Source organism: Rousettus aegyptiacus, unplaced genomic scaffold, assembly GCF_014176215.1.
Source record: "Rousettus aegyptiacus isolate mRouAeg1 unplaced genomic scaffold, mRouAeg1.p scaffold_m13_p_6, whole genome shotgun sequence".
Taxonomy (NCBI): domain Eukaryota; kingdom Metazoa; phylum Chordata; class Mammalia; order Chiroptera; family Pteropodidae; genus Rousettus; species Rousettus aegyptiacus.
This window is the reverse complement of record NW_023416309.1, coordinates 753,447-780,904: the sequence shown is the minus strand read 5'-3', so window position 1 is coordinate 780,904 and position 27,458 is coordinate 753,447. Positions and strand designations below refer to the sequence as shown.

The 27,458-nt window shown below is 44.3% G+C and overlaps 1 protein-coding gene and 1 pseudogene across 1 annotated transcript in view; both read left to right on the top strand.

The window, feature by feature from the left end:
• The window catches only part of CHAT (choline O-acetyltransferase), a 44,672-nt gene extending 17,780 nt beyond the window's left edge, over positions 1-26,892 (top strand). Inside the window, exons 7-14 of the mRNA XM_016140931.2 lie at positions 9,908-10,077; positions 12,385-12,485; positions 13,366-13,494; positions 16,053-16,175; positions 19,162-19,303; positions 19,440-19,502; positions 24,677-24,814; positions 26,565-26,892. Coding sequence (XP_015996417.2) covers positions 9,908-10,077; positions 12,385-12,485; positions 13,366-13,494; positions 16,053-16,175; positions 19,162-19,303; positions 19,440-19,502; positions 24,677-24,814; positions 26,565-26,834 — 1,136 coding nt within the window. The 3' untranslated portion in view covers positions 26,835-26,892. The remainder of the gene's footprint in view (positions 1-9,907; positions 10,078-12,384; positions 12,486-13,365; positions 13,495-16,052; positions 16,176-19,161; positions 19,304-19,439; positions 19,503-24,676; positions 24,815-26,564) is intronic.
• LOC118604615 lies at positions 3,110-3,228 on the top strand (annotated as a pseudogene).
• Positions 26,893-27,458: the final 566 nt, after the last annotated feature.

The window sequence follows — 27,458 nt, the reverse complement described above, 5'->3', positions numbered from 1 at the left end:
TCTGTTGTTGGTTGTTGTTGTTGTTGTTGTGTGTGTGTGTGTGTGTGTGTGTGTGTGTGTTGGTATTTTGTCTTGTTTTGGTGTCAGGGTAACACTGGGTTCATAAAATGAATAGAGAAGAGTATCCTCCTCTTATAATATCTAGAAGAAATTGTGTATATTTGGTGTTAATTCTTCCTTAAACATTTGGAAGAATTCTCCAGTAGGCCTGGAGATTTCTTTTTCAGAAGTTTTAAACTTACAAATTTAATTTCTTAATAGCTATAGGGTTATTTAAATTATCTATTGTATATTTGGTGCATTGTGGTAGTTTATACTTTTTAAAGGATTGGCCTATTTCATTTAAATTGTCAAATTTATGTCTGTAGAGTTGTTCATAGTATTTCTCAATTAAGCTTTTGATGTTTGCAAGGTCTATAATGATATCCCTGTTTTATCCTGATATTATGTCTTTCCCTCTTTTTTTATTTTTGTTAGATTTCCTAGAGATTTGATTGATCTTTAAAGGAACTAGCTTTCTTTTCATTGATTTTCTATTTTTTGTTTTGTTTTCAATTTCATTGATTTCTGCTCTCTGTTATTTATTTCCTCCTACTTGCTTTGTGCTTACTCCATCTTTTTTTCTTGGTTCTCGAGGTGAGAGCTTATATTATTCATTTGAGATTTTCCCTCTTTCCTAATGTCAGCATTTGTGCTATATATTTCCCTCTCAAAAATGCTTTAGCTGGGCTTTGCCAATCTTAATATGGTACATTTTTATTTTCATTCATTTCAATTTTTAAAAAATTTTCAAAGACTTCCTCTTTGACCCATGGGTTTATTTGGGAAAGTGTTGTTTAGTTTCCAAATAACTTTTCCTGTTATTTTTCTGTTACTTATTTTTACTTTGAGTTCAGTGGTCAAAGAACACATTTTGTGTAATTTTAATCCTTTTCAATTTGTTGAGGGTGTTTTATGGTCTAGGATATGGTCTACGTTGGCACATATATTCCATGGGCACTTGAAAAGAATGTGCATTCTGCTGTTGTTGGATGGAGTGTTCTTTTAATGTCAATTAGATCCTCTTGATTGATTATATTGTTGAGTTCTTCTATATCCTTACTGACTTTCTGTCTAGTTGTTCTATCAGTTATCAAGAGAGAGATGTCGAAGTCTCCTAATATAATTATGGATTTGTTTATTTCTCCTTTCAGTTCTATCAGGTTTTGCTTCAAATATTTTGTGGTATGTTTGGTACATACACATTTAGGATTGTTATGTGTTCTTGGTTGATTGACTCTTTTTTAAAAATGTATTGTCCTAGTAATTTTCTTTCCTTGAAGTTTACATAATCTGATATTAATATAGCCACTTCTACTTTCTTTTGAGTAATGTTTGCTTGATATATACTTTTCCTTTCTTTTACTTTCAAGCAACCTATAGCATTACATTTGATGTAAATTTTGGAGATAGCATATAACTGGGACATTTTTTTTAATCTACTTTGTCAATTTATGTCAATGTAATTATTGATATGCTGTGGTTTAACTCTGCCATTTTATTTATTTTTTGTTTTTTTTTGTTTTTGTTTTTCATTTCTGTTTTTCATTCTTGCTTTTTTCCCTACGTTCCTTGAGTTACTTGAACATATTTTAGAAATCCATCTTGATTTATTTGTAATGTTTTTAGCATATCTGCTTGCGTAGCCTTTTCTAGTGGTTATATAGTATTACCTTATATATACATAATTTATCAAACTCTATTGGCACTGAAATTTTGTAACTTCTAGTGAAGTGTAGAAAGTTTACCACTCTATACATCCCTTTACTCTCCCTCATTTATAATTGCCTTAAATATTTCCTCTAATATAAATATTTCCTCTAATATAAACTATATCAGTTGGTGCTATAATTTTTTGCTTCAACAGTGAAATATAATTTTAAAAACTCAGAAAGAGAATGAAAATTTATTTACTAAGATTTTTACACTTTATGTTGTTTTTCCTTCCTTAGTTTTTCCTCATCTGAGAATATTTTGATTTCTCCTTCATTCCCGAAGGATATTTTTGCTGCATATGGGATTCCACAGTTCTTTTATTTCAGTATGTGAAAAAGGTTGTGTAACTGGCTTTCATGGTTTCTGATAAGAAACATGCTGTAATTTGAAGTTTTTTCCTATAGGTAAAGTGTCATTTCTCTATCTTATTTTCTCTCTCTGCTTCAAGATTTTTTTCAAGATTTTTTTCTTTGTCTTTAGTTTTCAGAAGTTTGACTATGGTATGCCTTAGTATGGATTTCTTTGACTTTATTCTGTTTGAGATTAACTGAGCTTCTCGAGTCTTTAGGTTTATGTCTTTTGCCCAGTTTTGGAAGTTTCCAGCCATTATTTCTCTAAATACTTTCCTGCCCTGCTCTTTTTCCTCTTCTCCTGGGACTCCAATGACATGATTGTTAGATCTTTTGTCCCACAGATCCCATAAGCCTCTGTTAGTTTAATCTTATACGTCAGAAGCGAGAAGAGGCACGAAGAAGAAGAAGAAGAAGGAGGAGAGGAGGAGAGGAGGATGAGGAGGGGAGGAGGAGGCGGAGGAGGAGGAGGAGAGAGCGAGATGACGAAGAAGACAAAGACAGAATAATAAGCCTAATCCTAATCATCCTCCTCCTCCACTCTATCTTCTTCTTCTTCTTCTTCTTCTTCTTCTTCTTCTTCTTCTTCTTCTTCTTCTTTGTTTTTAGTCTATTTTCTCTTTGTTTCACTGATTCTTTTCTCAGTCCTCTACATTCTGCCATTGAGCCCATTCACTGAGCTTTTTATATTGCCTATTATATGTTTTAGTTCTAAAATTACCATTTGGTTTTATTTATATCTTTTACTTTTCTGCAGACTCTGCTTTTTATTTGTTTTGAATTTGATCGTAAATTTTTATGAAAGCTAATTTTAAAATAACTTCAAATAATTTTAACATGTCTGTGATCTCTGTGTTAGCATCTATTGGTTGTCTTTTTCGTTAAAGTTGAGATTTCCCTGGTTCTTGGTATGGTAAGTGATTTTTCTATTGTAACTTGAATGTGTCATGTTCTGAAACTCTGGACCTTATTTAAACCTTTTGTTTCTACGGTCATACCACCCTAACTACTGCCATGCTACCCTGAACATGCCCGATCTCATCTGATCTCAGAAGCCAAGCAGGGTTGGGCCTGGTTAGTATTTGGATGGGAGACCACCTAGGGAGACCAGGTGCTGTAGGTGTAAAAAAAATAAATAAAATAAAAATAAACCTTTTGTTTTAGCTGGCTTCTTCTGACACTGTTCCAGCAGAAGCAGGGTAGTACTGCTTTGTTACATCTTGGTAATTGTAGAAGTCCTGGTTCTTTATGTGGTCTATATTGACACACCAGGGGAGAGTACTCCTTGTTACTGGTCAGGCGTGGGAATTCAATCTCCCTACATGGTCTCTACTGATGCTGTGTGGACAGCAGCTGTGATAGTAGTTACCACCTAATGAAGAAGAAAGTCCCAGCTTCCATCTGAGACCATGCCTTCTCTGAAACCACCCAAGATGAGATGCCCCATTAAAGAGCGGCGATGATGGAAGTCTAGGCTCTCCACTCAATCTTTGCTGGCATGGGAGTGAGGGGGTAAGTTATCATTATCTAAAAGTGTTCTGTTTTGCTCGCTTCCCCCTTACCTGGTCTTTTAGTTATAGAGAGCAAACTTTTGTCTGTGTTTTTGGGTGGCTGGCTACTTCAACTCCAAGTCAGGTAAAACAGGAAACTCAGCATGTCCTTTTGTTAGGGCTACTGTAACAAAAGATTGAGTGGCTTAAACAACAGAAATTTATTTCTCACAGCTTTGGAAGCTAGAAGTCCAAGATCAAGGGGTTAGCAGGGTAGGTTTCTCCTGAGGTACCTCTCCCTGGCTTATAGATGACTGCCATCTTACCACATCCTCGCATGGCCTTTTCTCTGTGCATACACATTACTATGTCTCTTCCTCTTCTTATAAGGATAATAGGCATATTAGCTTATGATATCATTTAACCTTAATTATCTCTTTAAAGGCTCTGTTTCTAAATATAGTCACATTGGCGGTGAGGGCTTCAACATATGAATATGGTGGTGGATGGAGGAGACAGAGTTTAGTCCATAATATCCAGGGAACCCACTATCCTTGGGTCCTAAGGTTCCTAGTCACTCTTCTTTCCTCTCTCCATCTTTAAGACTCTTCTATATTTGTTTTAAATATAATGTCCAGGGTTTTTAGTGGTAGGAATAAAGAAAAGTCCACTTGATTGTCCTTAAAGCAGAAATTCTCCTTTCTTGAGCTCTTTAAGAAAGCTTTTGTATCTCAAGTCAAAGCAATTCTGATTTGCAAGAACCTGATTTAATTGGGCAAGAAATACATTTGTTAGAATCTCATAGCCTCTGGGGACTGGAAGCAAAAAGATTACCCCATAAACTATAGAATAAAGAAGTATATAAGATGTGTGATGGCAGATTTCCCTCCTAAAGGAGATATGATCTGGGTAGGAAGATATTCAAATGGGATTGCCAATGGTTTAGAAACTACAAGCCTCTGAGAATGTGCCTAATGCCAACTTCCCAAGAAATAGATCAGAAGAAGCAAATGTCTGAGAGAAGGCTGTGTGTGTGTGTGTGTGTGCGCGTGTGTGCACATGCGTGTATATGTGTTAGACAATAGCACCTGAGAGTTCTGCAGCCCTCCTAAGGCAGAGGCACCTTGTTAATCCTGTCTTTGCTCACCTTAGTCACAGTCTGTAAGCTTTCTACCTCTAACAGAAGCTCCAGGCCCTCCAACGCCTCGCGGCCTCTGGAATTTCTGCATCGTCAAAGCTGTCAACTCCCCAGGCGTGGGTGGCAGAGCAAGCTCCTCCTATTACTCAACTCCAACTTTTCACTATCAAGCAAAGGCTCCTTGAGGAAGATTGATTTACCACATTAAAGAGCCTCCGTGTGCTTGATGAGGATGTCACAAGACAAACGGCCCCTGCCATGTGCCTCCAGCCCACTTCCCTGTTTCCATTACATTTGAACTAGAGTCATGGTGAATGAATTCGGCTGTAGTTTATTTTCTGCCTTACATGATAAACTTGTCAGCATTTGACCGATCAGCTCCTTGTGTGCAGGGAGTTCATTTGCAAGGCCACCTGGCATCCCTGCTCAGCTGTCCTGCTTCCATTTCACTCTGTCTAATGAGCCAGGACTTGGTTTCTGTTGGTTGGTGCTTAGCTCCAGAGCCCTGCACAACCAGCATGCAGTGGTGATGGCTCAGCCCTTCCCAGGGTCTCTCTCCCCTGTCTGGAGGAGAGTGGGGCACTGATGCCTAAGAAGCTGTCCTTTTTTGCTGTCTGCCTCAAGTTGCCTAGCTAGGAAAGGGTGTGCATTGCATACACTCTCCTATCCAAATGCAATGTCAATCCTGCTCTCCAGTATCCTGGCTAGACTCCTATGGGCTTCCTGGAGAGCCGAAACTTGCTCACTCCACTTTGGTCTTGGAGCTCTTCCTAAGGAAACCTTGGTGTAGGCAGATACCAAGCTTGGGCTCTCAGAGCTCACCAGGACATGGCCGAAAAAGCCAAAGTGGACAGCACTGGGGCTGCCTATGACCAGTTGGCAGGCTTCCAGGCCCACAGCCTTCCCAAGCTACTAAGCATCCTAGACTCTGCTCTGATCATATTAACCTGTGCCCAGATCCTCCAGTGGCTCCCTGCTGTTGCTAAATGAAGTCCATATTCCTGATACTGCCATTCCATCCTTGATGATCTGCTCATAGCCTAGGCATTGAGTTTAGATCAAGCCTAGCTCCCTCCATTTAACTGGGTAACTTTAAGCAAGACACATATCTTCTTTGCCCCTCACCTGTGAGTGGCACTGATAATAGTGTGTGTCCCATATTCAGTAGTATGAGTGCTTAGATTGATGTTTGGACACACACTAGGTGCTCAGCAAAGGTTAGTATCACTTCACAATGTCATTTCGGCCTCACCTAAGTCCTGCATGCCGTCACCCATAATCTCTACACAGAAGCCTAGGTGTCTACCTTCCAGTCCTGAGACCCTTTTTGTACTCTTATCTCCTTCCTGACATGCTTCTCCCTTCCTCTCTGCTTATTTGAATCTTATCCAGGTCTGGCCAAGCCCTCCCATGCTTTGAAGTCACTAGCCAGCCTGGGATTCCAAGGGAACCCCTAGAACAGCACACGGTACAGGGCCAGGAACCATGGACATTGGCAAGGACTCACACTAGAACAGAGAGGGGCAGGGTTTGGAGCCTTGCAAAGGGTAAGGAATCCCTTCCCATCTCCTCCCTAACCTTCTCTCTGCCATGATACTCTATACCCCAAAAGTAGTGGTTTTCTGACCCTCCAGAGGACATGGCCCTTTCCTGTGTGCTGCCAGGGCTCTTCAAGATCCCCTCTCTGAGCTGTGCACACAGATCTCAGCTTCATCTGTCCATGCACACTGAAGTCCATTGCCAGCCATGGACACTTTCTTGTGTCTGCCTAAGGTGAACACTCAGACCTCACCCTGCGTGAGCTCACAGATATGAGGAAAGGGGACAAGATTAGGGCTTCTGTGGCTGGATTGGCAGTGACTTTTTGAAACATGGGAGTTCTGGGGACAGTGGCAGAGTCATGTGCTATAGGGGCATATCCTGTGAGGTAGGATACAGTGGGCCCAGGTGCTATGTGAGGCCAGCCTGGTGGACAGAGCACTGAGCAAGTGACTCCAGGCATGAGGAGTCCTGGAGGGTGGGTAGTCTGTCTGGGCTGCTCTCACCATGCCTGGGCACAGGGCCAGTGCTGTTAGAGGATTACGGAGTTCAGGAGGATTCTAGGAGCAGAGCTTTGACAGGCAGAGTGGGAGAAGGGCCCCTATCCTGGAGACAACCCTGTGTGCAGGTATCCAGGGAGTGGCAGGAGGCTGGTGTGAGGTCCATGCAGGGAGACAGGGGGCAACAGAGGTGAGCCCTGGAGCCCAGGGATTGTGTTTAGAAGTTTGAATTCTACCTGATGGGCAGGAAGAACAGTTTCAGGTTAAAAGGATGATACAGCGACTACACCATACTTAAGGAGCAGAAGGAAGGCAAGTTTCCCCAGGAAAATGATGAGAGTCTCATTTACCTTTAGCTCCTTAGGGCAGGGCCCAAAGCCTTGAAGTTGATCAGACTGAGGTAGGAGAGCCCAAGAGGCCATGTGGAAGGTGATGAGTCATTCCAGCCCCATAGAGATCAAGATGCATCTGAAAGGACAATGCTTCCCAAACCCTCATTCTAGACAAGAAGGAGGAATAAATGACCGAGAATGGGCTGGCTTGCTGCTCACTCTCCAGAGTGGAAGGCTTGTTGTGAGTGATAGCTCTTTCCCCCAGGATTTTCAAAAAGTGAGAGGAATGGGATGGGTGGGAACTAGAGACTCCTTTCACATGAAGACATGTGGAAACCTCCCATGAAACGGGAGTAATCACCTGGGCAGAAATAGGGAACAGCACAGGTGGCCTTAACATCTGTGTGCCCAGCAAGTGTAGAGGAATCCCAGGGCAGGGTCTTAGGGATTGCCTCACTTAAGGCTGACAGCACCAGCAGGAGGAACTCACCACATGCCTGAGTGAGGGAGCAGCGCAGGGAGGCCAGGGCAAGGCCAAAAGTAGGAGGAGCACACAGGACCTCACTGATAGCCACCCCTTGTGCCTAGCCAGTCAGAGAAGAGGACAAGTGCATACCTGGAGTCATCCCCTACTGGCAGCATCAGCTGTATGTGGACTCAGCCTCCCACTGACTGGGAAAGGTGCTGTTATGCTTAGCTCTGACCCATGGGCAGGATTTGGCTGATAAATAGAAGATGTAGGGGGACCTTGAGCCTAAGGGTAGAAACATGCTGCTCCCACACATTCCCTGAACTTCAAGAAGGTAGATTCCAGATGCCTTTGATCAATGATGGGCATAATTCTTAGCTTGAGGTTCTGGAAGAAGAGAAGCCTCTAGAGCAGGCATTCTGACTCAGCAGTCACTGGGATCCCGATGGCGAGGGGGAGGGGCAGGAGCTGAAAGGTGCATGTGGCTGCACATGTAGAGGGTTGCATACCTGGGCTGACTACAGAAAATAGAAAGGTCATCACCCAGGGCCAGGGACACCCAAGTGTGCGCCTTGATGCTAGGACAAAGGGAACAGGGAAGGATTTGACTGTCATCTTGGAGGAATCCTCAGTATGCTTCTCTCCCACAAAGAGAATAGCTTCTGGGCAGGGACCTGGAATTTAAATGCAGTAAACAAATGGGATAAATAAATGATAGAGGACTGTGGCAAACCAAGGGTGCAGCTTCTCAGCTCCAGCAAATTCTTGCGGTGTAAGAATGTGAACTCAACATCACCATTATATATAATGACATAAGTTAGGATTAGATTTGGCCATATGTGGCAGAAAAATCCAAATAATAGTAGCTTTCATGTACACCAGAGGTGAGCCAGAGCTGATACATAGTGGCTAGTGTTCTTCCACTTCATTGCAGGGGTGCGGCCCTCATCCTCATGATTCCAAATGGAGACTAGAGCTCCAGCCATCACACCTCTGTTCTAGGTCGCATGACGGAAGAAGGTGGGAAGAAGGGCAAAGAGCATGTGCTAATTATCTTTAAGGAGGTTTCTTGAAAGATGTCATTATCATGTTTCTAGATCTTATTGGCAGAATTTAGACACATGGTTCCTTCTAGCTGTAAAGGAAGCTGGGCAATGTAGCTTTGGTTCTGGCGGTCCCCAGGCCAAGCTGAAAACCAGGCATCCTATGGCTAAAGGGGGAATGGATATTGTGATATGCAACTAGCAATCTCTAACACATGTTGCCCTTTCCCCTCCAAATACCACGCTCTTCATTTTCCCATGCATGAAATATTCTAGGGCTTGTGGAGTGTGGCAGTAACCCTCATCCTGTTATAGCCTCTAGCACAGAAGTCTTGATCTTTGGGAGATGTACAGCCTCTCTGTTGGGTCCTGATGCCACACCATGTATGGGATGGTGAAAAAAGAATACAGCCAATACTGTAAAGACTCCTGACTGGGAGAGGGGACACACAGCAGCACCAGCTATGGCCATGGTCGGGTCCCACTGGACAGGCTTTGTGAACATTCTTACGCTTGGTGGAGGAAGCTGCCTGCAGCCCATCTGGCCATCCCAGATCTATTCTGGGAGGAACTCCATGCCCAACGTTCCCATGGAGGAGTCAAGTTCCCTTGGTAACACATCTCCTGCACAACTCAGTGGCTTTTAACCTATTTGTCCTGATGAGTTCCATGGGCCTGAAATAACCCCAGTCTGGATATATGTTCAGGGAGGCTTGGCTTTTCCATCTGCCCTCTGTATTGACATAACTGCTGGGTGGCAGGGAGAGAAGCATTCTAATCTCTTACTTCAAATATTCGTATGAAATTGACTAATTTTAAATTCTAGTAATTAATGTTTGAAAATCATAGTTCAAGACAAATAAACATGCCTATGTGCCAGATGTGGCTTTTGGGTACCAGTGTATAGGGGGGTGCTGTTAAATGAAGGACTTGGAGCTCCTCCTCTGGCATAGGCTGGTCTGAGTGTCTAACGTCCATGGAGAAGGCCCTACACCAGCCCCCTTCATCCTGTCAAGTAGGACCAGTGACCACACATCTGGAGGCAGAACTGGCCACAGCTGGAGGGAGTGACTACTCAGGGTGAGCTTAGCCCTGGGATTAGTACAGAAGCTCAGGACAGTCTGGCTGACTTCATGGCCCTCCAACTGGAATAGGAGAAGGGTGAGGACTGGCTCAAGATCTGGGTGTCCATGCATGTGTCTGCCTGCCTCTGGTGTATATGGAGCTGTGCAGAGGGAGCCCCAGGCCTCAGGTGGGGCAGGTGCTAAGGCTTTGCTTGTCTGCCCTGCAGACTCTACCAACCGGGACTCACTGGACATGATTGAGCGCTGCATCTGCCTAGTTTGCCTGGATGCCCCAGGGGGCTTGGAGCTCAGTGACACCAACAGGGCACTCCAGCTCCTTCATGGTGGAGGCTGCAGCAGGAATGGGGCAAACCGCTGGTATGACAAGTCCCTGCAGGTAAGCATCCCCTGCGGCATGGCCAGTGGCCCGAGCCAGCACTGTGCTTATGTCTGGCAGACTCACTTACTGGCCTCTGCTGCCCAAGATGCTGTGTGTGGGGCCGAGGGAGCTGAAGGGACTAGAGATGTGCCATTGGTATGAACCTATGAACTGGCCAGGACTTTTCTCAGGAGCAAGTGGCTAAACCCAACTCAAACCATCTAACCTTCTACAGCCTATGCCAGGCCAGGGAACCCTCTGGGTGGGACCTGGGGCTCATTTTTTCATCTCCCATCATACACTGTGAGGTGTGGGCATGCTGCAGACTCCCACTGAACAAATCCTCAACACGTTCAGCAAGAATCACATCTGATGTCCAGATATGTTAGCGTTTCTATCACCCTTGTCTGGCCATTTTAGGACACTTCCCTCCATCTCTGAAAAGTAGGGCAACCCAGCATCTCCACAGAAGAAAAGACATAAAATGAAATAAAGCAATTCACATTTTTTTTCCTTCATATGACATCAGGCCAGAAACAAGACACTCACTTTGACCTGGAGAAAAACACTCACACAGGTGTGGATGAGGTCATTTGGGCCATTCATTCATATTCTTTCATTCTTTTTTCCCCAGCATGCCAATCCTGAACCTAATCTTGTATATTTTTAAAGACATCACACTTTCACAATGACCATATTAAATAGTAGCCGACCATCTCTGCGCTTCAGGGTAGCATCATTCACACTGATAAGGGTTTTGGGGCTTATTTTTCTTTTTCTCTGTCCTGTACATTCTGCAGATTATCCTTTTTATTGATTCTGCAATTTCTGATGAGTTCTCTTGCTGGTGTGCTGGCTGTTTCAGCCTCCACCAGCAGTGCTAATGGCTTGTAATCTTTCACGGAGCAGCTGTGGGAGTAAAATGATATAATGGATGTACAAGACCTGAAACATAGTAAAGCTTTGTAGCAGTTTTTAAAAGGCACCATTTGCCTCTATTTCTTTTAATGACAGGGACAGAAAAACACTAATGTGTGAGTGGGCACAGTGCTTCCCTCCTGCCTCACATGGGTGACTGTGCACACTTCTGGGCTCTTCTTCAAGGCAGGACAGATTAGCAGGTGAGCTGGAGAAGCCCAGTGGGCTCTTAATGTGAAGAAAGGCTTGAGAAAGGCAAAGGACTCTAAGGGAGAGAGAAAAGAGCCTGCAGGGATGAGTTTTGAGAGAAACTCTGTGGGAAGTTTGAAGAATGGGAGTAGAGCTTTGGGCAACTGACAAATATGTGAGAGATTGGGGAGACATGGAGTCATCTCAGGTGTGCCCTGGAAAAGATTTCAATAGCTTGTTTATTTGTTTGATTTGGGATGGTGGCCTAGTATCTCTTGAGTGTGATGTGCTGGATGGGTTACAATTTATTTATTCAGGTTTTGCTTTAAGAATCAAATCTCATTTTTACTACTTTGTCCCAGTTCTTTTATGCATCAAGTATGCTCTTTTTCCAAGTCAGCTAAATACAGCCTTTGTAAGGTCATGAAAAAAAAAATCATAAGTAATCTACAGTTCCTGTGATCCTTTCATATACCTTCTCTTTAGTCATATCAATCCTGTGTACTAGCTTTAATGGGTTCATTTTAAAGGCGAGCAGACTGAAGCCAGAGAGTTGAAGTATCTTGTGAAAACTCTCCCAGCTAGCAGGCAGCAACATCAGAAGTGGAATTCAGGTCCCTGACACAAAGCCCATGCAGCAGTTAACAGGGCACCCTCAGCACACCTTTTGCTCACTCTCATCAAGAGAGGTTTTATTTCTCTCTAGGAATCTGCATGCCATCCAAATTAAATTGTTATCTTTCACTCAGTCATTCAACAAAATTCTTGAGCACCTACTATGGGGTAGTCACTAGTCTAGATCCTGGGAATAAAATCAACACACAGGGACCATAAGACACATCATCACACAGTGAAGTACAGGATAGTGGCCCTAACACACACTGCGAGGGGAAAACAGGGCTAACAGAAGCTGAAGGGCCCTTGCCCATGACCTGGGGAGAGTGTGCACAGCTTGCCGGCAATCACTGGGCTACTTCAGCCAGGGAACTTTGGCTGCACCTTCACTGCCCAGGGCATTTCTGAAAAAGAGGTCACATAGTTTAGATCTGTTGGAGACACCCACATTCTCAGGCCCTGGCAACAATCTTTTTAGGAAATCACATACTTTTTGAGGAGAAAGTCCCTTGAAAGGCCAGGAGGCCTACCCTGGACCCATGGGGCGGGTGTGAAACTCAGAGTCTACTGAAGGACTGGTCACCTCTCTCCTCCTCATTGCAGTTTGTGGTGGGCCGGGATGGCACCTGCGGCGTGGTGTGTGAACACTCTCCATTCGACGGCATCGTCCTGGTGCAGTGCACGGAACACCTGCTCAAGCATATGTGAGTCTGGAGGCAGGACCCTCCAGAGCCGCAGTGGAGGCAAAGCCAAACTGCCCAGCAGCCACCAAGCTAGGCCAAGAAAAATTCGAGTGGCCATGGGGGCCTGAATTAGTCTGGAAAGTGTAATAGCAAAAGATGAATTTGCAAACCAGGTTTAATGAGACATACATTTTATCAGCCATGGGCAGAAGGGACCAACTTCTGCCAGGTTTAGGGCAGTTAGGGAGGGGCTTGGCAAAGAATTCTTAGCTAAAAAGGAACATTTGCTTTGGTCCAGGGAAGCTCAGATCAATCCCTGTTGTTAGTTCCGAGTCTGAGCTGGGCCAGTTGATGACTCAGAATAGAGAGAAGGTCTCAGAGCTGTACCTCCTTCCATCCCCTCGAACTGGGTCTCTCCCTCCCTTCTAAGCTGGCTGGACTGAAGGCTTCTCTGTCCTTTAAATACACCAAGTTCCTTCCTTCGTTTACAATTTTGCTCATTCTCTCCTTCTAGAAACTTCTCCCTGATCTACCCTCTGAATCTCTTCCATGATTTAGGAACTCTTTAAGATCTCTGAAACCCAAACCAACTCTCATAGACAGCACAACACCATTTGCTTCAATTTCTCTCCAAATATTTTACAAGTTTTAGTGGTATAAAGCAGTCAAAAAGGAAAACGTGAAAAGAAATAATCGGCTTTGGAGTTAGGTGGACTGGATGGAGTTCTGGCTCTGCCACTTGCTAATTCAGGCAGCTTCTCTGCAGTGGAATAAGGGATGGGGGGCAGCACATACCCACCGAACTTCCAGCAACTGAGATGACTGCAGAGGGCAGGGGAACATGCTGCCCCTAACCTTCTGGCACACAGGGACACAGAAGATCATTTCTTTGTGCCTACAGGATGAAGAGCAGCAAGAAACTGGTCCGAGCTGACTCTGTCAGTGAGCTGCCAGCCCCCAGAAGACTGAGGTGGAAATGCTCCCCAGAAATTCAAGGCCTTTTAGCCTCCTCTGCAGAAAAACTTCAGCGGTAAGGAGAAGGTTAAGTTTCCTTTGGGGATATGCTCCATGGGTTGCTCCATGGGCCTTTTCCCACCCTAGCTACTGAGACACCTAGGAAGGTTCCAGAAACCCCAGCTCCTCAGCCCCTCCAACCCCTTCATGGAAATGTAGTCAAACTAAGGGAGAGTTATTACTCTCGGGGAAATAACCTTGCTGAAGAATCCATCATTTCCATAAAATGCAAACGTGGAGTTATATTTTTTTCACAGGTTTCACCTGACTGAGCAGAGTCAAGGTGGGGGAAATCATCCCTTGCTTTCAAAGAAGTAATAAACAACTAGTTTGAATAGGTCATTTGAATCCAAGCTATTTCAATTTGCTTGAATTTTCACTGCAACCTGACAAGGGGGCCTTTATTCCCAAGAACAGTTTAGGCCCTAACAGACGCAGGCAGGAGGGCCAGGGACAGGTGTGGGCCCTTTTCGGGGGGTAATCCTGGCAGTGGCATAGTGCGAAAGGAACCAGGAGCTGACAACTGATTCTGGACCTTGGTCGTTCATTCCCTCATTCAGGAAGTGAGAATGAGCACATTCATTCATTCATTCATTCATCTCATATGTGCAGGGATATAGAATGTGCCAGTCTCTGAGAACACAGAAATGGATGTACCATGGGACCTGCCCTCCTTCCATTAGCAGAGGAAGTGGACTTCCAGTGCAAAGATGTGTGATGCAATAAACCAGGGAGAGGCCTACAGACCTGAACTCATAGAGGACATGAGGGCTGAGCTCTGCCAGGACATTGAGGGAAGGCTTTGCAAAGATGAGCCTTGAAGGATGGGGAGGAGTTGGTGTTGCAGGCAGCTGTAGGAAAGGGCAGGTTCATAAGAGATGCAGGCAGCTTTGGAGACCAGCAACTGAGAGAATGGCCAGAGTTGGGGCACTGAAGGGAAGTTGGGGCCACATTGTGAAGAGCTTCACATTCTTTACATCACAGGGCCTGAAAGCTGCAAGGAGCTCTAGAGGATTTTGTGCAGGAGTTTGGGGAGCCATGGAGGAGACTGAAAATAGGGTAGGTGAGCTGGACAGAGTGTAGCTTGGATGCTAAGGGATGCAGAGGACAGGTCCACTGCAAGCTGTTATGGAGGCTGACTAGCTTTTGTGGAAGGATGAGAGAGGCTGTAGATGTTCACCCATAAAGTGGTGCTGATATCTCAACCTTACACAGCTGTTCTTGGGATAAGCAGGCCACTAGGGGAGTAAGTTGGTAGGCCGATGAGCCTGAGAGGAAGGAGGAGCCTGCTCGCTTATAGGAGTTAGACCAGCCCCCACTTGATCCTGAGGCCCCCAGCTCCTCCTTCTGGAGAGAGGCCTATAGTTGGGGGAGGCCCTGAGCTGCCCATGAAAATGGGTGGGCAAAGCTTGGGCAAAAGGTTTCCAGGATGCTGTGGTAAACATGAGCTCAGCCTGTCTGGGAACAGTGGGTCAACAGGCCAGACTGAGGAGTGAGTTCTAATGGGAACTGGCTCTCTGTCCTGCTGAGTCCAGTCCCCAGAATCTGGCATGGCCCCACTAAGAGCTAAGCTCACCTGAAACAGGAGGAATAATTGGAAGAGGGGCAGGCAGGAAGCATTGAATCCTGAGGGAGGGAGTATATGAGTGGGGAGCCAGGGTTGCCCCTCTGGCTCTGCACTCACGCATGGCTGCTGAATGGATGGTGTGGACCTTACTGGATTTTGCTCCACCAGGCTGTCAGCCCAGACTCCAAATTCATTGAGGAGGAGGAGGAGACTGGTCATGATTGGGGGGCAGGAAGTGAGAGACCAGTGCTCAAGGGTCTCAGTGTAGACTCAAGGAATCTTCCTGCTACTCTGACAATATTTGTAAGCCACAAAGACCTGGGCATGTCATGGAAGTTACAGCAGCAGTTTCTGGGTATAATATATTTTTAGTCACTGGTGAAGACCAGACAAGCAACCTTAGTTGGGATGACTGTGACCAGTGACCAGGCTCTAGACTTTCCTTTCCAAAGCACGACACGAATGAGTCTCAGTAAGGAGATGTGGCCAGTAGCCATCTGAGAAATAAGCTTTTCCCTGGACAAAGAGTGTTTGTGGATTTGGCAGGATGGCCAAAATGCCAAAAGAATTCATAAGGATGCTAAATACACCTTCCCAAACAAGTCAAATAAATGGCTTATCTCGGGCCTCCTTCAATGGGCAGCAGGTTTCTAGAATTTTGTTTGCAGGTAGTGTTCTCTCTACCTATGCAAATGACTCTCCTAACCCCGTGACTCTCCCACCCCCGTGACTCTCCCTCAGCCAGGCCCACCTCCCTCCAGCCCCAGAGCAGGGCCACCATCCTGCCCAGTCAAGCCTCACCTTCAGCTCAGAGTACCCTTGATCTGGCCACTTCCACATGTCAACAACTGTCTCTGACCTTCAATCTATTCTTGGAAGGCAGGCACTGTGTCTTGAACTTCCAGAGTGCTAGGACATAGACCAGGCTCAAGAAACTTGATTAGACTCTGTGGTGTGTGAAATCTATTTTGCATGCAATAAAAACATTTTTTCTTTTTCTCCCACAGAATAGTAAAGAATCTGGACTTCACTGTTTATAAGTTTGACAACTATGGAAAAACATTCATTAAGAAGCAGAAATTCAGCCCTGATGCTTTTATTCAGGTGGCCCTCCAACTGGCCTTCTACAGGTGAGCAAAGCCTTCCCAGGTGGGCTAACTGACAAGTTGCTCTAGACTCTAGAGTATAGAAGTATCCTCTAGGGAGGACAACTTTCTGGGGGCCCAGAGGACAGATGGATGACCAGGACAAGGTACATGGAAAGAGGTGCCACCTAACTGGGTTTCAAGGTGTGAGTCCAATCTCAGAAAAGAGAAGGATGTCACAGTCAGTCAGTCAGTCGCATGAGTGATGGCCCAGGACACAAAGCTTACAAGACAGGAACAGAGCTAACTAAGGCCAGGCAAGTGATGGGGACATCAAATTGAGGAGATGCTCCTCCTCCTGATCTCACCCAGCCTACCTGGGCCCCTGGGTATCTGTGACATATCCCCCACCTCCTCACTGGCTTTCTGACCTCAATAAGAAAATGGAACTAGCATCCTCCAGTGGGTCAAGTTAAAGGTTTTGGGCTCATCTTTGATTTGTCCCCATCTCTCATCTTCCAAGTCTCTCTCAAACCCATTCTCTGCTTTCCACTTCCACTTCCACTGCCATCAGCCCCTCCCAAGGCCCTGCCATCTCATGCTTGGTCAATTGCAGCACGCTCCCCAGGGGTCTCTGCCTCCAATCTTGCCCACTATATTCTGTCTTCATAAAGTGTAAACTTGGAAATATGCAAATCAAATATATTATTTGTCACCTTGAATCCTCCCAATGGCTTCCCAGTATGCTTAGAAAGGCTCCCTGTGAGCTTGCCTCTCCTGGGGTCCTCCCCTAAGCTCTTTCCTGCCTCTAGACATTTGCTCTTGCTGTGCCTCTACCTACCGACCTGTCACTACCACTCTTCACCAGCCAGGTCCTTCCCACCACTCAGGTATCAGCCCTTAGAGGCTTTTCGTGACCCCTTTGAAGGAGCCACCTCAGGCCCCCTTGCCACCTAGTTCTCTGTCATACCATTATGTTCTCTTTTTCTTTCATAGTAATTATTATTCGTGTGAACTGCCTTCTTCGTTGATTTGTTGATTTTGCTTTCTAGACTGTCTCCCCTAGGCATGACACTCTGGGTGTCTCACACTCTTGGCACAGAGTAGGCATCAAGTACTAAGTCAAACACAAATAGACACTACAAGAGTATTAGCTGGGGGTGGCATAGTCAGGTCTGTGGTTTAGAAAAAACTCTAGAATGATAGTTCTGTGTTGGAGAAGAGGTGAAGTATAGGAAGTAAGGGTTGAATGCAGAGTAGGGTGCCCCACTCACCTTTTACAGCAGGCTAAAACTAATATGCGAAGTAGATCTTCCTCAAGATAGGATTGGCTTCAGGTGGCTCCAGCATTCCAGAAGCAACAGCTCATAAACTGGCACAGCTAGTAAATAGTACTTGCCCCACCAAACCTGCTTTCTCTTTGCAACATCCAGGGGAACACGAGGAGATCTTGTGATAAAGCTTGGACAAGGAAGTCTCACTAATGAGCAGGCAGCACCCATGTGGACACACCATCTTGGTTCCCAGTGTCCCATGCAGGGCTATAACTCACAGGGAAAGGAGCAGCCAGTCTGAGCATCTGTCCTCTCAGGGCTCCTTCAGAAAAGCTGACATCACCCCACAGTGGACTGGGACACAGAGACCTCGCCAGTATTGAGCTATGGCAGGACCTGGCATCTGGAACTGTAGTCAGTGCCATTCTGGTACTCAGAGATAGCAACTGGCTGAAATGGGCCATACAGTTGGTGTCCTGCTGGAGCCATAAATGGGGACACTTTTCAATGAGCACTTTAGAGCTTCAAATCTATAACCAAGAGGAGCTGGTAGAACCTATACAGAGCACCTCCTCCTCATGCAATCTTTGCCGTCACTGGACATGGCAAGGAATGGATGTGGCAGAGGTTCCTGGGCTCATTGAATAGCTGAAATATGATCTGCTTCCCATGGAGAACATTCTTCAGAATCTAAACTGTAACAATTTTTTAAAAAATCTGTTTCTGGATTCAGCAAAAACCTGGAAGCTGCCTAAATTGGGGCTGATCAATAAACAGCCAGTGATGGCATCTACTTTTGTGCCTGGCATTGCATTTGCCTCCAGGGGCCACAGAGATAGAGGAAATGAGCTCCTTGCCAGTATCTTGGGGAAATGAGATATAAGTGTACAGGAAGTTTATTCACTTGCTCACCAAGCAATACAGAGCCAAGCACTGTGCTGAATCAGACTTGGCCTTCCCCCTCCTAGAGCTCACCCAGTGTGGAAGAGATGTGCCCTGAAGAGACTAAGACATAGCCACCATTTGCTGTGTGACTTTGGGCTGTCACTACTCTTCTTTGTGTTCTGTTTTGCCCTTCCCCAAAACCCAACACCTAGGACTTTACTAACTAGTAGAAAAAGGTGTGTGCCAGTCAGGTATGCAAGCCTAAAAGTGCTTGTTTGGTTCATGTGTATAAGGAAGAGACTTTCCCTGGCCGGTGCTGGTGTGGCCACTGCTGCTCCCATCACAGACTTGAGGAAAAAGAGGGACAGCCATGGTGCCCATGGGTTTATTGGAAGCCCAGCTTCCCTGAACAGGTGGGCCTGTGCAGCAGTTTACACCCATGATCACTGAGGCCTCTCCATAGGTCATGAATGATTTGCTTTAAATAAAATAAGATTCTCTCAAAGATGTGAATGATTAACTACACAATTACTCCATTCTTTGCTATTAATCACTCATCGGTCTCACAGAAAATTCTAGGTTTCCCACCAGATTGGGATTTTTTTTTTTAAAAAAACTAGTATCATTTCTTTATTTTATATCTGTGCAGTATCACTAGTTTATGGAAGCGTACATAGCTCTTCATATTAGAGACATCCTGACATTCGTCTTTGGGAAATCTCCTCTAGAATTCTATTAACATTAAAATGAAATACTAAGCCAACTAAAGTCAGGACTGTAAAAATAAAGCCTGCTGGAACTATTTTTCTCTCAGCATTCCTGAGTCCCTGAGAATGTATCACTGTTTGCCATTCATCCTTCATCTCGTGCAGGCTCCACAGGAGACTCGTGCCCACCTATGAGAGTGCGTCCATTCGCCGATTCCAAGAGGGACGGGTGGATAATATTCGATCAGCCACTCCAGAGGCACTGAGTTTTGTGAAAGCCATCACTGACCACAAGGCTGACATGCCGGTAAGTTCTACTCTGCCTTAGGAGTCTCAAGGAGGCCACCCATCTGCTTAGCTCCATAACAACCAGCTCTTTTGACTTGTTTGTCACTGAGCAGCCTCTTAAAGCCCTGTGTGCTGTGTTTCTTATCTGTTAACAGGATTCGGAGAAGTTTCTGCTCCTGAAGGATGCCATCCGAGCCCAAACTGAGTACACGGTCATGGTGAGTGATGAGGTGCTGCCTCACTTGAGATCATGGCTATAGGCTGTGTCAAAGCTGGGCCTACAAGAGTAGAGTCTCAGCATAGACTGGTTGAGAGCTGGGCCACCCACTGCCAAGCGACTTGGCAAGGCCATCCTGCCTCTTGGAGCCTCTTTATTATCTTTAGAACCCATGTAGCACACCACTCCTTCTTTCTACATAGATTTTATGAGAATACAATGAATGGTCTTTGAAACAACAACAACAATAATAATAGCACCAAATACATATAGCAATTTATAGTTTATACAAAAAGAGGAGTGAAATATGAGGGGATGGTACCTAAGCCTGACAAACTGTAGTGGCTTGTACACCTTGCACAATCACAGGCAAGGCAGTATTTATTCCCACTTAAGGTTGGGTCTAGGTTCTCATTCCTATGTTTCTATTTACACTGCCTATGAATACAAAGCCTTTTCTGAAAATTAATAGTGACATCAAAATTTTATAAGGAAAATGGTTCCCTGGTTTAGGAAAATAATTTATTTTCTAGCATTGCAAAACCAGCACACAAACATCAGAGAATAAGCTACTACTACGGGTGGTGATCAATATATTAATTGCAAACCACTCTGATACAGTTTTTGAACAATCATACAAATTACAAACAGAGTTAACTAGACTTCACTCTGTATACTTAAAAGCAAATACAACACATATCTGGGTTTTAGAATTAGCCAATATAGACTTTCCTCTAATTCATATATTCTCTAATATAGATCCCTAATTTATTTAAAGAGTGAAGTGTTTGTTCTGTTCAGGAAAAATCAAGCTCATTCTCATGTAATCAAAAGCTATTTTTTGGTTTTCTGTTTCATGCCAGATAAAGCTCTGGGTTCTAGGAAATAAAAAATGAAGTCCATAAGCCTTATCATTAGGGAGTTTATGTGTAGTTAAGAGGAGAGGCCCTTAAATGATATATCCAATGCTATGCAAAAGGAGCCCTCAAGAAGCAGTAGAGAGCATGCAGGTGCTAGCTCATTCCTCTGCTTGGGAAGTGGTGCTCAATATGAGACTTGAAGGATGAATCGGTACTTGTAACAGACATAGAAGAGAAGGATGACCCCAGAAGAGAACAACATGTATAAAGACTAAGTCTTGAGAGCATATGACACATTGGAGGAAAAGCAAGTAATTCAGTGTGTGCAAAGAACAGAGGAGCAGGAAAGCTCATGATATTGGATTTTCCTGTCATAAAGCTACTCTGTTGACCATGTATAAAAACTGGTTAGACCAGGGGGTGGTCTGTCAAGAGGCAGCTAATCGATGGATTAGCTGGTGTAAAGACTGAAATAGAGCAGGGGCAGGGGGTTGAAGAGGAAGCACAAACTTCTGATTAAACATGGTGGATTGAACGCAAAGGTTTATTGTCACTCCTTCTGAAATCCTGAAAAATGTTGGCAAAGGGATTTTTAAAGCTACAAATACACTATAGCAAAGAGGATGGAAAAGGTAGTGACAGCAAAGTCTTAGAGCTAAAAAGAAGAACAGATGGCAAATAACTTAGCAGACCAGAGATAGCTGAAACCCAAGCAAACAGTGAGGGAGGCCCAGGAGCCCAGTGAACTACACTGCAGAACCTCAGAATGGCTCAGGCATTGGGGGCACCCACCAAAAGTAGGGGTATATGTGGGACTTAAAGAAGATAATTGGTTGAGTAGACTAGAAGCTTTTCTTCTGAAGAGGTTGAAGAAAAGACTCTAAACTTAGGGACATCAGGTACATCTGAGGGAGTGGACACTGTCCTTAAAATAGGGGGATTAATCAAAGTTTGTTTACTCAGTGGTATACCCCTTGGCCACTCAGCTCCAGGTATACTGGGAACCACCTTTATTACCATCTCTTCTCCAAGCAGGACATTAGAGGATTTCTACGTGGTAAAAGTGACCAAGACAAGAGAGAACAGAGTCACAGATACTGACCATTGGGGTCCCCAATATAATAGCCCAGCCAGCTCACATCACAGTGAAGTCCACCAGTTTACAAGCACATTCTCACATACATATCTTTTTGGTGTATTATTCTTAGATATAAACAAATAGTCATAACTTATCAAACATGGAGGAGAGCTGCTAACATAAAAGACTGAAGTCAGTACAGTTTTGTTTAATTTTTAAAATAACTTAAAAAGAATGAAAACAATGCAGGAAATATGACTTTTTTAAAACTATAATTGAAATCCTCTGAAAAATGAAGGATGTTATTATATCCATAAATAAGAAAATAAAACTCTAAAAATTTTTTTCAAGAAATAAAAAATAACTCAGGGGGAAAATATGGTAGAAATGTATTTGGACTTCTCACTCAACAGCATCACTGGAAGGTGGAAGATAGTGAGGCAATGTTTTCAAATTCTGAGAGAAAATTATTTTTATGTATATTCCATACCCAGCGAAACTATTATCAAGTTTGCAGATAGAATAAAGACATTTTTAGACAGATAAGGTCTCAAAATTTCTACTTATTAAGCTCTCTTTTCTGCAGGATGTAGACCACTACAGTAAGAGAATGAAACAAAAAGGAAATCATAGGATCCAAAAATCTGAAGATTAAATATAAGAAAAGAGATAGAGAAAGATGATAGTAAAAGGAGATCCCAAGCTAGCTGCTCAGCAGACCTAGGAAGCAACCAGTTTATAGAAGAGCAAAAAGTGAGAAGAGGAATAAAATGGATAAATTATCAGATATATTTTAATGCATTGAGGGAAGTTTTATGCTTCTGGCTGAGAGTTTAGGAATTCATGAGTTATAAATACAAAGATAGATCAAGTGGGAAAAAGTACAATCTAATTATTTAAGAATTGTCAATTTTAAGGAAAATAAAATATTGAATAAGAAAGGAATTTTAATCATAATACACTATTGAACTCAGCTGTGAATACCTACATAATTATAATCTTGTAAACACTGAATGTTGATCAAACAACGAAGGGTTAAAATGTAACTCTATTGGGAGAATGGGAGAGTGGAAGTGTATTAGGGGAGCAGGGGTATAAAAGAGCCAAAGTTCATCTATAAGAAGATTACAGATAAAACTGAAAAAATGCAATAATGGCTGTCTAAGCATGTTGTTTAGAAACAAGAAAGTAAATGACAAAAGCATTCCAAGTGGTTACCTCTGTGGAGTGGGATTCAGTGCTGGCAAGGTGACATAAGCCTTTGATTTAAGGGGTTTTAAACTATGTAAATACATAACTTTGATAATAATTTAAAATTTTTTGAAAAAAAAATTTAGAAAATTATCCTCCAAAGCATTGCCATAGGGTTATTTTATGTTAACTATTTTAAGTTTATGGGAACAACTACATTAAAGAGATAGGGGATGGGAAGAGGAGAGCTATGAAGATGCTTTCTAGGTAAACCTAGTCCCTGGCAGGCCATGCAAGAACAAGAAATTCTCCAGATATTTGGCAAGTATATTTGATAGTGGTAGTGGAGAAAGGAAATTCTGGTGAAGGAGCAAATGTGGTCCAGGCCTCCTATCACATATTCTCACAGAACTTTGTGGTTTCCTTCATAGCACTTACTTTGGATGATAATCACGAGTTTATTTGAAGAATTAGTTTATATCTGTCTCCCACCACACATAAGGCTTCATGACGGCTGAGTGTAGGACTGCTATGTTCTCTGTTGTCACGTCAGTGCTCAGCAGCCTTGGGCCCATAGTAGGCATCAATTAAAATTCTCTGAATGAATGAATGAATGAATGAATAAGTTGTATTACTCATTACTACTTGACTCTGGTTGCTACAGTGGGTTTAGAGATGATGAAAACATGGGTGGGTTGGCTGCTGCACAGAGCAGCTGCTTCTGTAGATCTATACAAGTCAGCAATTAGACAGAAGTAACCAGAGAAATGAGAAGTGTGCTCTACTTCATAGGTGGGCTCAAAGTTCTTACCCTGTCCTGACGGGACGCATCTAAAGTGAGCTGTGGTTTATAACATGTCTTTTCAGCCTATAATTAGGTGCATTTGGAGAGATTGGAGCCTCTGAGTCATCTTTATGCATTAATTCCCAACTGAAAGAAAACAGCTGTCAAATCCCAAAACGTGCCTTGTAAACCTGAACAAAGTTCAGTGTGATAAGAGGCTTCCTCCTATGAGGGGCTTTAATGACTAAGTGGCCATCTTATGTAACCATGAAACCCCTAATTATTACTCACAATTACCCTATGTTGACTTATTACTATAGGCCAAAGGTGGCCTCCATGTTTCCATCAGCCCTCCAAATTGCCCCAAGTAAACATATAATCCAAGCAAAACCAGTGTGGATGCTACACATGCAGCCTCAAGTGGAAAAGACGTAGCATGAATACCCTGGCCCATTGCCCCACTTCCAGCCATACCATCAACCTGAGTGCCTCCCATATAGAGATTCTGGAGCTCCTCTCAAGCTATTATTTTAGCCTTTGATAAAAGCTTAAATATCTTGTAATAAAAAGAAAAATAACCTTTCTTCGTTCAACAAGCTTTCCCCTTGAAAACATCAGTTGAGCCTGTGCCAAGATGTCTAGTTTCTATCTCAAAATGATTTCTTAGAAAATGAATCTAGTTGAGTTTAATTCATTCTGGGCCTATGAAATAGCAGCCAAGATTCAGAAACAGATCTTAATGCCATCTATCCTCATTCCTTGGGTTCCTGCTAGAGGATAAAGTGTTGGTTGTGGTGAGAGTCTGACCAGGGACAGCCTGGGGCTCTTCTCGCCATCAGCAGTCCTCGGGCCAGCACCTTTCCTTCTCCCCAGACTCCTCCCCTTCCTGAGAAGATACTGGGGATAGCCCAGCCATCCTACTCCTTCCACTTAGAGCACCAAGTGGTTATACACAGTGCACATCAGCAGTGACCATGGGAGGAGACTCAGATCCACCAACCTTAAAGCAGGCTTCCTCATGTTAGAACACAACCCAATCTGGACTCATCCTGTGCACACAGAACTGCATAAGGGCCCAAGAAGCAGAGGCCATGTGGTAAAGTAGTCAGTCCTGGGCAGCCACACACACACACTGTCTGCAGCAAGCACTGGATTAACCGTGGCCATTGGAGTCGACATTAGCATTATGGACTAGAGAGGTGGGGAGGAGGCACATGGGAGCCTATGTCTCATTTCCTGTTCTTTGCCCCCCTACTGCCCAGGCCGTAACAGGGATGGCTATTGACAACCACCTGCTAGGGCTGCGGGAGCTGGCCCGGAACATGTGCAAGGAGCTGCCTGAAATGTTCACGGATGAAACATACTTGATGAGCAATCAATTTGTCCTCTCCACCAGCCAGGTACAGCCCTATTGTAGCCAGTGCCCAAAAGGCCACTTAGTGTAACCAGTGGGCTTTCAAAAGAGCTCAATGAATACAGTCTACTGGCTGGAGTCAGGCAAGTTCTGAGTCTTCTTCTAACAAGCTCTGTGACCTTCGGCAAAATGACCTAAATGGTCAGAGCTCTGGTTTCCCATCTTCTAAATGAGAGTAATCCCAGATGCCACCTCAGCAGAGGTAGACAGGTTAGAGAAGCACCCATTCTGGTACCCTACTAACTTTTAATCTGTTACCTGAGAGACAGTGGTATTCCACCATGATAGCCACAGGCTCTGAAGCCTGACAGGCATAAGAAGAAGTCCTGGCTCAACTAGATGCAATGACATAGGTAGAAAGCCCAGCTCAGTAACTGGCATGGACAGGGCTCTCCAAGCAGGTCACACCCATTATTGTAAAGGGCTGCGCAACCAATAGCTGGCAATTAGCTGCCAGTCTAGTGTCTCCTAAACAGCACCACAGGCTGATTCTGTTGGAGAACCACTGTCACAAAGACAGAATGAAATCCATCAGGGAAAGGCACAGCTTAGAAGACAAAGTATTGCCACCCACCCATGCATCATTTTTCTAAAATTCCATCTCATTGTGAAAAGCTAGATGTGGGCAATAAAAGGAGCTCATAAAGTTGTGTTTGAGGATAAAAGCCCCCTCAGTAATTTGATTTTGTCATTACAGCAGTGAGCTCACCGACATGAACAAAGGAGGGCAGAACACAACATAAATTCTTCAGGAAACCATCCATGGGCAAAAAGTGCTTTGGAATGGCTTTATGGCCTTTGGCTGTTGCACGGCAAATTTATCTAACAATGAGGTGACTCTATTAGCAGGACTAATGGTTTGTTCTGCCCCATAAAACAGTCAGTGTCATTTCTAAAGGCCCAAGTACATAGTGCCAGAAACCAGTAGGTTTAAAACAAACCCCACTCTACACTTGCCCAAAATGTGTTCTATTTTCCCCTAAGACCAGCTAATAAAATTAATTGGGGTGCAATGGTTTGAGCTTTTTTTTTTTTTAACTAAAAACGAACATTTATGGCATGAATACCTTCAGAAACACCTTTTCTTGATTTGTGATCTGGATTATAAAATCTCAGCACACTAAATTCAAAACGTATTAGGCGCATAACTAAAACTCCAATTGATGGCCAATTTTGAAACGCCCAGTGCTGGGTAATTGTGCATAGCCAGGCTATGTGGAGAAAATCAGAACAGCCAGGCAATGCTGACAGTAATTAAGGATGTGGAGGAAATAGACAGAAGAGACAGGCCAGATTTCCTCCAGTTCATAAATTACTCCCTCTGGGAAACCATCGAACCATTGGGTGTCACCAGGGTGCCATTTAGTAAATTACCCTGATTGCCTTGGTGCCTCAAACAGCCCCCAGGTGAAAGAGAGACTCAGCAGAGACCCAGCAGCAGGTGAATCTGAAAGCTTCTGACTCCACAGTAGAGCAGATTTCACACCAGGGAGTGGTTTATGGCCCCTCTTCTTCTGATATCATGCAGTTAAATGGGTTTGTTTTTATGACTCTGGCCATGACCATCCATGATGAAGCAATTGGTTGATTTAGTTAATTCAGTCAAATACCCAGGTGGAAAACAGAGGAGCAAATACTCTATCAAGGCCTCCGGGGTTGTTGGAACGCTATTCATTCTAGCAGGCTCACGGGTTGCATTTCAGAACAAGCAGTTCCTAATATGTCCTCTCTTCCAGGTACCCACAACCATGGACATGTTTTGCTGTTATGGACCTGTGGTGCCCAATGGGTATGGCACCTGCTACAACCCCCAGCCCGAAAGCATCCTCTTCTGCATCTCCAGCTTCCACGGCTGCAAGGAGACCTCTTCTACCAAGTTTGCGAAAGCTGTGGAAGAAAGCCTCACTGAAATGAGAGACCTCTGCAGTCTGCCACAGTCTCCCATTGGTGAGCCACTGTCAACAAAAGGAAAAGCAAAAAGACCCAGCCAGGGCCACCAACCCTGACTCCTACCACTAGGTGTCACCTTCCCAAATCAAGCATTCTGCAGCTGCCAGACTCCGCCAACCCCTGCTCCCGGCCCTCTCCTCAGCTTTCTGCAGCTCCCTGTCCTCGGGGCCCAACACACAGACCACATTTAGACTTCACTCAAAGCTGAGTGTCCCAAGGAAAGTGTCCCTCATTATGCATGGGAATCATTATTAACAATCACTGTGCCCTCTGGCTTGTGTACTGAAAATAAGACCAGCCTGGCTTGGAGGTGGCCTGGGTGAGGTGGGGAAGTAAGGAAGGGCACGCTGACTTCCCTCCATGGCCTCAGTGGTGTATGCTTCCCCAACAGGACCTAGCACCTAGGTCTTGTTTTTGCCCAATGAAAGAATGAGTCACCTTATTAAGTGTAATGTACCTACATGAATCATGAGGGAAGAGGCTAACTGCAAGTCATTACCTCTTTTATTTTTGAGAGGAGTAGGGAGGTTTCGTTTTCAGATTCAATGCAGTGTGATCATTCAGAGTGGCCTGCCAAGCCATACAGTCCTATAAGTAGCCCCTCCCCTACACACACACGCATGCACACACACACACATACACACACACAGAGAGAGAGAGAAAGAGAGAGAGAGAGAGAG